General features: G+C 41.8%; 1 protein-coding gene across 4 annotated transcripts in view; it reads right to left on the reverse strand.

Annotated features, from left to right (window-relative positions):
- Nucleotides 1-12,265, reverse strand: part of LAMB1 (laminin subunit beta 1) — a 58,715-nt gene that overhangs the window by 25,722 nt on the left and 20,728 nt on the right. For all 4 annotated transcript variants that reach the window (XM_083399281.1, XM_083399282.1, XM_083399280.1 and 1 more), the window contains 10 exons: nucleotides 11,786-11,898; nucleotides 10,939-11,018; nucleotides 8,005-8,140; nucleotides 6,477-6,635; nucleotides 5,143-5,270; nucleotides 4,834-4,954; nucleotides 3,186-3,390; nucleotides 2,590-2,733; nucleotides 1,804-2,035; nucleotides 630-793 (listed from right to left, as the gene is read on the reverse strand). In XM_083399281.1, coding sequence (XP_083255407.1) covers nucleotides 630-793; nucleotides 1,804-2,035; nucleotides 2,590-2,733; nucleotides 3,186-3,390; nucleotides 4,834-4,954; nucleotides 5,143-5,270; nucleotides 6,477-6,635; nucleotides 8,005-8,140; nucleotides 10,939-11,018; nucleotides 11,786-11,898 — 1,482 coding nt within the window. The remainder of the gene's footprint in view (nucleotides 1-629; nucleotides 794-1,803; nucleotides 2,036-2,589; nucleotides 2,734-3,185; nucleotides 3,391-4,833; nucleotides 4,955-5,142; nucleotides 5,271-6,476; nucleotides 6,636-8,004; nucleotides 8,141-10,938; nucleotides 11,019-11,785; nucleotides 11,899-12,265) is intronic.

Genomic DNA, 12,265 nt, shown 5'->3' on the forward strand with positions numbered 1-12,265 from the left:
AGGATGGAAGTTTGTCTGGAGAAACTTAACACACAACAAACAAGAAAACCATCAGAAAGATTTCAGATAGATTAGCCACTATCAATTCACATGCCAGAAGAGAGAATATTACTTAGGCTGGTTGAGAATCTGGCTTTTTCCAGAGATTTTGAAACCTAATATGTTGCTATGTCTATGCTCCATTCAAAATGTTTCAAAGTTTCTCTTTAACAGAGGCAGATTTAGGGGAACATGACCAATTTGGTTGCACTGGGGGTGGAGCATCGGAGGCACCAAGAACTGTGCTGAAGAATGGAGGGAAAGAAGTGGATGGGTCTGCCAAATTTTGGTGTCACACAGGGTGTTGCTCAAATTTGAGACCCAAAAGTCTGCCTCTGCCTTTGGTGCACAAAGCATCACATATTATTTATAAAGCATCACATACGCGGATGGCACATTTGTTGATGGTAGAATTATTATTACTAACATGTGAACCATTCCTAAGATTGAGCAACTAATTTAATAAAATAACAATAATAATAATTGTAAGTGTAAAATATGACACTTTGTGATAATCAAAGTATGTATGCTCATTGAAACGGCTTCAGTTTAATAGCATTCACTGTACTTGGTTTCACAAGGTATTTTACCTTTATATCCTGTCTCGCAGACACACACCACCTGCAGAGTAGAACGTTCCTGATAACAGCCAGAGGCAAACTGGCGGCCACTTTCTGGCCCATCTGGGCAAGGGCAAGGACGGCAGTGATCCCCAGATCCCAGGACAGGATCTCCATAATAACCACCAAGGCACCTTAATTTTACAACATAAAAGTCTGTTAAGCATACCCAAGGAATAGAACACATATATTTGCATATCTTTTATTATTATTTTTACAGTAAAGTTTCATTTAAAATTCTCACAATACAAAAAAACCCCCACAAACTAATCTACACAAAGAATAATAAAAAGAAAAAGACCGAAAAGAAGAGAAAGAATACAAGATCCTCTCTCATAGATATACCTTAACTTTTATCCCATATCGAAAAAGGTGAGCCTTCCCAGCTCTTACCTGGGAGCATCTGTCTCTTCTCCCAGTCTCTCACCCTGAGCGAGCTCCCCTTCATTGCCACACATATATTTGCATATCTGATATGGGCTGGTGACAGTCCATAGCACACAGTTCAGCAGGTTTTTTGCAGCCCTCCATAATCTGTAAAATCACTATTTTACAGATGTTTTCATTGGCTCTTCCTTGATGTTAGTGGAAGGAGTGCCAAACCAAACCTATTTATTTCAGGTATCATATAAACACACTTCAGTTCACAAGCTAATGTGCACTGCTGAAAGTTTAGAAAGTTTAGAAGAGCTACATTTCTAAGATCTTGCAAATAAGGTTACTTTGCTGTCTTTCCCCCCTTCCCCAAACTCCTGATGGTTCTGGAAATAACTGTGCTAGTCCTAGAGCAGTCTTTGGACCCATGTAAGCAAAATTAAGTTCTCTGCGAGTAAAAAAATAAAAAAGGAATAGGCAATTGAGGCAGAGTGGCCAAGCTGGAAAACTATACAACAGGTGCCAATTAAAGTGTGTGCATGCTCAAGATTCACAGCCATTCAACAGGCAGGAATCCTTTTGAAATGAGTAGTGGTAGGAGTAGCTTGTGGAGATCAGTGCATCTGATGTACAAAATATCCTGAAAATAAGTGCAGCCTAAGTAAATGGGTTTGAACTCAGCATTTCAGAGGGCAGCATGATAAAATCTTGCTTGAAAAGTAATATATCATTTAACGACTATCCCAGTTAATCCAAAAAGAAGGCATACCTTTCACAGTTGTGGCCAGAGGTATGATCACGGCAATTAAAACACTGTCCGCTGTAGGGGTCACAATCATCCGCATGACCATTGCACTGGCAGGGCTGGCAGCTTGGAAATCCCCAGTAACCAGGCAAGCATCTGTCACACTGACGGCCATATATTCCATGGAAACAGTGGCACTGACCAGTCTCCGGGTGGCAGAAAGCATTAACTGATGCTTGGACATGACACTCACAAGCTAAAAAGAACATAGGTATCCATCTTGAATGATACTGAAACTGGATACATTGCTTACATTCATGAAGTTATGATGACACTAGGACATGAAGCCTCAAATTACTTAAAAATAAAATATTTGGAGAGTGAAGGTTTTATTTTTTTAAAGGATTCTTACAGATGTACAGTGGTACCTCGCAAGACAAATGCCTCGCAAGACGAAAAACTCGCAAGACGAAAGAGCTTTTTGTTTTTTGAGTTGCTTCGCAAGATGAATTTCCCTATGGGCTTGCTTCGCAAGACGAAAACGTCTTGCGCCTTTTTCTTAAAACCATCAATGCATTCCCATGGGAAACCGTCAATGCATTTCCTATGGGAAACCGTGCTTCGCAAGACGAAAAATTCACAAGACGAAAAAACTCGCAGAAAGAATTAATTTCGTCTTGCGAGGCACCACTGTATACTGAAACAAAGGGGCTCAAGGGATTTTCCTTATTCCTTTCAATCAAACTTACTTGGTAAGGGTTAAAGAGCAGCAACATACGACATTTTGATTAGAATAAAGCAGCAACTTACGTTTGCATCCACTAGGTCCGAATCCAAAAGTGCCTGGAGCACATCTGTCGCATCTTCTTCCAACAACATTTGGCCGGCACTGGCAATGGCCTCCATTAGGGTCACAAACAGAACTTAATGAGCCTTGTGGGTCACACTGGCAAGCTGAAACAGGGAAAGACACAGGTTTTGCAGGAGTGGAAAATGCACAAGTGTGGGCCATCTTGGCAGCAATAGTATTATGCAAGGTGCCAATGATTTAGTAAAGAACTGATCTGCATAAACCTGATTGGACAGATATTAAATATTATTTCTGATTGAGATGATAATAATTTCATTTATGAATCACTTAGATATATTTACCCAGGGTCCTGTCTTCTATCAATGGGGTTGTTCAGATGCTAAGTTTAACAGGGGCTGGGAAACCTGTTGCCCTGTGAGTGGTGTTGGACTACAAGTGCCCTCATCCACTGGACATGCAAGCTGGACTAATGGAGTCCAGCAACATCTGGATGGCTACCTATTTTGGTAGTAAACATGGCTACTGCCTTTTCCTCCTAGTTAACCCCAATCCCAGTTTGTGAAATTTAGTTCAATAATCAGTTACATCTACTTACCTAATGCTGTCTCATGCAGCAAGGCTGAGATGCTAAAAATGATGTTCCTGCAAACATCAGTCATGGGTGTTTTAACAACACTCCTGCTGTTCTCCAGGCACCGGTATCTCTGAAAGGCTTCCCAGGCACTGTTAGTCATCACATCATCACCTCTGCCTCCAACTGAGAATATGTCCAGGGATTTGCAAAAAGGCATGAGAACAAGCTGTGGGTTGATTTGAACATGGCAGAATTACTATTTAGATCTGTAGCTGAACCTTGTATAAAATACAGTGCCATGTGATATTGTAAGAAAAAGAAATCTACAATAGTTAAAAAATATTAGATGGTTGATCATTAATATGCAGTGTCTCCTAAAAATGCTTTCCAAGGAGTGTTTAGGGCAGTGGTGGCCAAACTTGCCCCTCCAGCTGTTTTGGGACTACAATGCCCATCATCCCTGGGAGTCTTGGTTGACCACAAACTTGACATGAGCCAACAGTGTGATGCGGCAGCTAAAAAAGCCAATGCAATTCTGGGCTGCATCAATAGGAGTATAGCATCTAGATCAAGGGAAGTAATAGTGCCACTGTATTCTGCTCTGGTCAGACCTCACCTGGAGTACTGTGTCCAGTTCTGGGCACCACAGTTCAAGAAGGACACTGACAAACTGGAACGTGTCCAGAGGAGGGCAACCAAAATGGTCAAAGGCCTGGAAACGATGCCTTATGAGGAACGGCTAAGGGAGCTGGGCATGTTTAGCCTGGAGAAGAGGAGGTTAAGGGGGTGATATGATAGCCATGTTCAAATATTTAAAAGGATGTCACATAGAGGAGGGAGAAAGGTTGTTTTCTGCTGCTCCAGAGAAGCGGACACGGAGCAATGGATCCAAACTCCAAGAAAGAAGATTGCACCTAAACATTAGGAAGAACTTCCTGACAGTAAGAGCTGTTCGACAGTGGAATTTGCTGCCAAGGAGTGTGGTGGAGTCTCCTTCTTTGGAGGTCTTTAAGCAGAGGCTTGACAACCATATGTCAGGAGTGCTCTGATGGTGTTTCCTGCTTGGCAGGGGGTTGGACTCGATGGCCCTTGTGGTCTCTTCCAACTCTATGATTCTATGATTCTATTCTATCCCTGGCCACTGGGCCTGTTAGCTAGGGATGATGGGAGTTGTAGTCCAAAAACAGCTGGAGGGCCAAGCTTGACCACCACTGGTTTAGGGGCACAAAAGATCTACTACATAAGCAGCAGTGTGTTTTGCTTTCCCTCCCTCAACCAACACAGTTGGCGACAGTTCCCCAAGTTTCCCCTGAGACACAAGATGTTCTTAGGGAAAGTTACAGGTGGAGGAAGGGGAAGAACAATCCATCCCTTCCTATTCTCACAGCTTTCTGAGCGAAGTGCAATGGAACTGATTCTCCTGCCCCTTTCACCTGCTGGCACTCAGCAAGGCACACAGTGTTCCAGGCAAACCACAATAAATCACAGCCTTTCCTTCTCTCATGGGGAGGAATCTGTTCACACTGCTTCTCTCAAGGCTGCCCCTGCTTGCAGTCTACTTGTGCTAAAATTCTGTGCTCATGGAGAGGAAGTACCATGCATGTGGTTTTATTTAAGCGGGTAAAGTTGCAAACTATGTAAACAGATTTTTATTTAAACATGCACTTACAGAATCTATGAGTGTGTATGGATTTTCCACCTCCGTATCATGGGAGTACTGGGGCAGCTCCAGACGAACTGTGTAATTCAGACCCTTTTCAAAGCATATGGGATGTGGAAGGACTACGTATCTGCAAGACCAGGACGGACACAACGTTCATGAAGAGAAGGATACATTGGAGATAAAAAAGTGGGATGTTAAAACAACAAATGATTAGACTGAGATTGTTGATTATGTGGAATCAAACCTTTCATTCTCCCTCTGCCTCCCATCATGTCTTCATCGCTCCTTTGTTTATCCTTCTGTTGTGATACTCACCTTGAACCAGGAGATAACGATACGTCCTGGTTGTCATCATCAGGAACTGTATTGCCACATCTGCTGCTGGTTGAAATTTTGTCTGGGCGAAATACAGTGATGACAGCTTTCTCCCATTGATCAGGTAACTGGAAAAATTGGCACACATTAACATATTTTCTTTGCTGAGCAGTAATCAAAGTTCTCTCCATGGAGATGAACCATTTCCCCCCCGATGCATGAACTGGGACTGTATTAGCAGCAATGGTAAGTTACTGTAAGTACAATGAAGGAATTCTCATTGGACAGTGGGATACACTTCTGAGTAAATGTGCAGGGCTGCTACTTGTAGCTATCTCTGCTACCTATTAGCAAACAATCACCAGATTTTATCCAGTATAAATGGCAGTTAAAAAGATAAAGGACCCCTGACAGTTAAGTCCAGTTGCAGACGACCCTGGGGTTGCGGCACTCATCTCGCTTTACAGGCCTAGGGAGCTGACATTTGTCCGCAGTTTTTCCGGGTCATATGGCCTGACTAAGCCACTTCTGGAGAAACCAGAGCACTGCACGGAAACGCTGTTTACTTTCCCACCGGAGCGGTACCTATTTATCTACTTGCACTTTTTGGCATGCTTTCAAACTGCTAGGTTGGCAGGAGCTGGGACCGAGCAACAGGAGCTCGCCCCATGACGGGGATTCGAACCGCCAACCTTCTGATCAGCAAGCCCAAAAGGCTCAGTGGTTTAGACTACAGCGCCACCCACGTCCCCTTTAAATGGTTAATAATCTATAATTAATAATCTATAAATAGGTCTGGACATTTTCTGAACCTCTGCAAATAGGAGGAGGAACATCTTAGGCTTGGGGGGAGAGGGGGGAAATAAAATAATGTTTCAGCCCTCATAGTTTCTTAGATAAATCTGAAAATAAAATAAAATAAATTCTATGCTCCAGCATTTCTGAACTCTGCATGATTATACACACTTGACTCCTTTCCCTTACTCATACACCACAACTGCTGTTTATTTACTCTTTGTCCTCATAACAGCATACTACTACGTGCAGAATATACAAATAAAATGCTAAATATATGAAAATTTGGAATATTTAGGCAAAATAGGAACAGTCACTTTCGCCACATGTGTGCAGAGGTCTATTGTTAATGATGAACATTTGAGAGATTATTATGCCTAATGTAGACTTAAGTGCTGTTAAAATAGCCACTGGAATATCTGTGTGATCTTAAGACAAAAGAAAAGCAAGCCACATCAACCTATATAGGCAGGTTCTTGAAAACTCCATCACTCAGATTCAACACTATGAAAGAGCATGGGTCTAGGGTTGGTATTTACCTGTGGTTCATAGCGAATCAGAACTTCATACTCCATAGAGTAAGGAATATTGTCTATGTAGAATTCCAGAAATGCTCCTTCAGGAACTCTCACAAATCCTATTCCAGTCCATGAAGGTATGCGGTCCTGGGAATACAGACGTTCAACTATGCTCACTCCCTGTGGAACAGAATCAGGTGTTATCACATATTATTTTAAGTTGGCACATGCACCTTCTAAGAATTGAAGGGAAAGACAGAGTAGAAGAACCCGGCACTACAGGTTATTTTGACCTTCCTATTCCTATTTGCTGACAAATGTTTTTGTTTACATCTTCTCCTACATTTACATAGGCCACTTCATTGAGATAAAGTATACTGCACAAATTCACTTCTGTTTAGCGTAATGAGACATGAAGTGTAAAAATCACTTGTAGTATTAACCACTTTATCAGGCATAATAGAACTGTAGAGAAAACAGAAATGCTAATGTTTATGAAATAACTAAAGCCAGGAATCTTCAGCTGCAGCATAGTTCCAATATCTGACAGTTTCAGGGAGATACCTTACCTAACATAAATGGAATGAGCTTCCTAAATAAGAAGTTAGACTTAGCAAGTGATCTTCAACTTCCATAGACATTTAATATTTACATTTTAAAAAATCTTATACCATTAATATTAATATTTACTCTGTTTAGACCCATCTTTCCACCCTTGCTCTCTGTACCTTTTTCCTTCTCTCCCTCTTTCCAAAACATGGTCATTCAAGATGGCTGCTGGTATGAACCAGTTGTGAGTTAGAACCTACCAGCTGAAGGCCAGTGTTCTAGATGAACCTGCCTCTAAGCAGACCCTGGCTCTGGTACATGCCCCATATACCTTCTCAGTGTAGACTGCTAAAACTCATAACCATCAAGGTCCAGTGGCCAACTCTCTAGTGGCCCATTAGCACACTGTATTTATTTACTTTTATTTTCACATTTTCTTTCCTAAACAGATCACCTAAGACAGCTCATGTTTATTTCAGACCATGTCTGGTAGGTGTAGTTTAAAAAAGAAAAAAGTAAAGGTAAAAGACCCATGGACGGTTAAGTCCAGTTCAAAGGCGACTATGGGGTGCGGTGCTCATCTCGTTTTCAGGCTGAGATAGCTGATGTTTGCCCACAGCCAGCTTTCTGGGTCATGTGACCAGCATGACTAAACCGCTTCTGGCACAACAGAACACAATGACAGAAGCCAGAGTGCATGGAAATGCTATTTACCTTCCCGCTGCAGCAGTACCTATTTATCTACTTATCTACTTGCACTGGCATGCTTTCAAAATGGCAGGAGCTGGGACAAAGCGACGGGAGCTCACCCCGTTGTGGGGTTTCGAACCACCGACCTTCCAATTAGCAAGCCCAAGAGGCTCAGTGGTTTAGACCACCTGTGTCCCTTGGTAGGTATAGTGTAAAAACCAACAGGCTAGAAACAGAACAGAATACAGTACACGGAAATATCAGAACATTAGAAAAGGGCCTGTGGAAGTTTAACTGAGTAGGTACTCACAGGGCCAAAGATGCCTTCCTCAGCCTCATAGACATAATGATCTAAAGAAATGAAAAAATACCCCGGTTCCACTTCGTTGCACTGGCGGCCAATCATATGAGGCCTGCATTGACACTGACCAGATTCACTCGAGCAGCTGAAAAAGATAATGCATTTATATTGCAATCTTCTAAAAGCAAATACAGACAGATTTAAAAGAACCTATAACCATTCAATGCACAAAAGTAAATTAGGGTTGAGAATAGGATCCACTGACACCGTAGCAATACAACCTGAATTACTGGGGGTTGGACTAGATGGCCCTCATTCAAAGTCCCGTCCAATTCTACAATTACAGTGGTGCCCCGCAAGACGAATGCCTCGCAAGACGGAAAACCCGCAAGACGAAAGGGTTTTCCGTTTGCAGAGGTGCTTCGCAAGACAAATTTCCCTATGGGCTTGCTTCGCAAGACGAAAATTGACGAAAAATTTTGAAAATTTTTTTCGCTCCAAAACCCCTTTTTCTGAAGCGCTAAGCTGCTAAAAGCATTTTAGCAGCAAAACCGCTAATCCCTTAAGCCTTAAAAAGCCATTTTTAGCCCTTAAATTGTCAATAGCGCTAATCCGCCAATGGGCTTGCTTCGCAAGACGAAAAAACCGCAAGACGAAAAGACTCGCGGAACGGATTCTTTTCGTCTTGCGAGGCACCACTGTATATGATTCTATAAACCATCACAAATTGTACTGCTAAATTCCCACCACTGTTTGCACGGCACAGGGAGATACCCTGGCACAGATGTTTAGATTCAAATACAAGTGCATTTTCTTGCATATGAGTCGGCTTAAAACTTTAGGGGCAGAATACAAATTATGGTGGAGGGGGAAATTCCATAGGAAAAAACTGTTGTAATTCAACATTGTTCCTTCCTGTGAAATTTCTGTATTTATCCCAGATAGGTTTTAACAAATATGGAAAGTACCCTATGGTTGAACAACAACTCCATCCTTTGTTTTGCTTCCCTTGTATTTTTCCAGCATTCAAAATCACAAGTTAGGATTCCAACCCAGATGTGCCTTTCAGGTGCTGTATCAAAACACCATGATCTATGCTGGATAAAACTGCAGTTAGAAACTTTTTGGAATAAGACCTTCTATCCTTCCTGACAGGCCGTTGTAAAAATAGAAAACAGGCTTGTAAGAATAGGCATCTCAACTGCAGCAGTTTTAAAGCAGAATCTTCAGGATGAATGAGCCCATTCTCTTGGGAGACAAAAAGGAAAAGCGAATTGGCTTGACTTCTGCTAGTGGGCAACACCCACTTTCAGATGGTTTTGCAATCAGTGTCATTAACATTCAAAGGGTAGGCAGCTTCGTGGTTCTATCAAACAATTTTAATAGTACTTCTGAGAGCATCTGATACTTGCATGGGAAAACAAATAACTAGGGGCCAACAACAGGGGTACAAACATGAGCCTGCTGGAATTATCTTCTTTGTGATTACTTAAGACAGATTGGCAAGTAAGTTTGAAATGACAGAAAGATTTGTGTTGATGTAATTTGATTGTGCAATAGTTATTTTCCAAGTGTAAACTAACTAACTGAACAAAATTAAGAAAAAAACAGGACATTTACTTGGCCCTTGAGGTTATCTAAGTGCAATCAGATCTTCGGCTCATGCATTCTTCCTCCTTTTCCATTCAACACATGTAGAAGTGAGTAACTAAACAGGAAAGCTTTAAATGATTATCTAACTATCTAGAGATGGAGCTGGGAAACATCCTGGCTAGGCCACCAGCAGATTGTATTCAGCCATGCTTAGAGAAGACCTACTGAAATTTATGGAATTTAAGTTAGCCATGGCCTAGGCAAGAGTTACGCTACTCAAAATATGACTAAATTTGGAGCCATGCCCTGCCCCTCTCCCATCTGCAAAACAGTGATAATTTTTTTGATGTACTATACAGGGCTGTTGTAAGAATTACTAAGCTAACAATGGTGAAATGCTTTAAATACTTGAAATTCACTATGTAAACAGTAAGTGTTGTTTTTATTATCATTATTGTTTTTAAAAACAGAGGTAAGTTGCAGATGAATCAGGTGCTTCTGGAAAGAAAAGCAAAACCAAGTACTGTATTTTTTCGCTCCATAAGACACCTTTTTCTTCCCAAAAAGTAAGGGGAAATGTCTGTGCGTCTTATGGAGCACATGCGTGGTCCCTGGAGCCGAATTGCCCAGGGGCGAAAAGCAGATCATGCTTTTTCTTTTCTTTTTCTTTTTTTGAAAGAGAGAAGTGGGTGTTGAAACAAAGCCCTTGATTGCAAGTGATCGGAAGCGAGATAAGGGACACTAGCAATAAAGGAGGCTGCCTGGGAGGGGGGAGGTAAAGACAGCAAACTTGCAAGGAGAGGAGACAGGAAGACTAAATCAATGAGAAGAGAAATCAGAAGAAAAGGAGGACCAAAAAAACTGCTCCAGCTAAAGAAAAGACACTAAGGCAAACAAGAGGGAAGGGAGTGTTGAAAGGAAGCAGCTGATTGGTGGGATCGGGAGAGAGATAAGGGATGCTAGCAATAAAGGAGACTGCCTGGGAGGGGGAAGGTAAAAGCCCATGGATCCTCAGGATTTTTGCATTGGGTCACCCCAAATTCACCATCAGATCACATAGCATGTCCATGGGTACAGCCTGCACTAAAAAAATCACGCGCCCACTGTTGCGTGGGGCCGCAATGGCGCTAAAACGTGGTTACAAAGCACGGATCCACATGGATCCTCAGGATTTTTGCATTGGGCTACCCCAAACTCACCATCAAATCACATGTCTGTGGCCACAGCATGAACCACAAAAATCACGCACCCCCTGTTTCATTCAGAATACTTTTTTTCTTGTTTTCCTCTAAAAACTAGGTGCGTCTTATGCAGCGAAAAATACGGCAAGTTGCTTCTTTTGAGACTTACTTATTGTTCAGCGCCCCTCCTTGGTCACAATCACACGGTCGGCAACCATCCATATCATTGCTCAAGCCCCAGTGCTCAGGCTGCAAGGGAAGATTTAGACTGTTACTGGTATAACAGGATGTTGCGAAACTCAAGCATAGTTCAAGCTCAAGATTGTGCAAAAAGGTGGACATGTCCAAGGCTAACACCAATGAGTAATGGCAGAACTATCTGCTTCCTTAAGCTATGTGGGGTAGTGGCTAAGATTAGCAAGAGCCAGGTTCAACTATCTGCTCAGCTGTTGAGTCACAAACTCTCACCATAACCTACTTCACAGGGATGTTGTGAGAATAAATGACTGGGGGAGGAGAACCAAGTGTCAATCCTGATGGAAGTTCAGGAAGTAGTAGTCATAGTCAGGAAGCTGCTGACCAGCTTTGACATCAGGATGGGATACTGCAAGCAGAGGGGTCACGGCCCCAATAATTGTTATTGGCTTTGGTGTTTTCATGTTACAAAGAACCTGTGCGTGAGGGGCAGACCTAGCACCTTTGGCTGCCCATGTGATATAACAGGCAGCTGAGACCTAAGCAGGATGTCACAGGCCTAATAATTTGGCATTCCAAAACAAATGTATGCAACTTTTGTGGATTCAAATACTTTACCATGAAGTATCGAGAATGCCCTTTAGGCTTTTGAGTAGAGGAGCTTGGTGTTGCAAATCGGTTTGATTATTCTGAAGTTTTTAAATGAAGCTTACCAGACAAATGACACTTGTTGCTTTATTTGGAAAGGGCTTTTTTAATAAAAAAAAAAACATGCGCGCGCACACAATAAAAGCTCTGTCCTTTTAAGCAGGGCGACTTACCAGACATTGATCACAACGTCTTCCTGTAACAAGACGTTTACAATAGCAGCTTCCTGTCTCTGAGTCACAAGGATTCCCTCCAGGAATTGTGCCCAAAGGATTACATGCACAAGCTATATTAGGAAGTATAAGTAAATAAATCAGGATATAGTTGTTTAAGTTATAAATTTGCACAGCATTTAATACAAATATTTACATCAACACTATCCCTCATTTTTCACTGCAGGCTTACTGACAAATGGCTTTTCTCTCTTACCCAGCTCACAAAAACACATTCACACACCATCCTGTGTATAAGTAAAGCCAAGGAGACAGATGTATTGCCTGTTGACCAAAGGTCATACTGAACAATACAAAACAAAAACAAAAAACCAGTCAGCATAACCTAAAGTCAGTGATAAAAAATAGCACAAACAACAAAACAAAAGCTGTGAAGTAGAAGCGTATACCATAAATTGAAATCCTACATTGAGAAATTTT

This window comes from Podarcis tiliguerta, assembly GCF_965153285.1.
Source record: "Podarcis tiliguerta genome assembly, chromosome: 10".
NCBI lineage: Eukaryota > Metazoa > Chordata > Lepidosauria > Squamata > Lacertidae > Podarcis > Podarcis tiliguerta.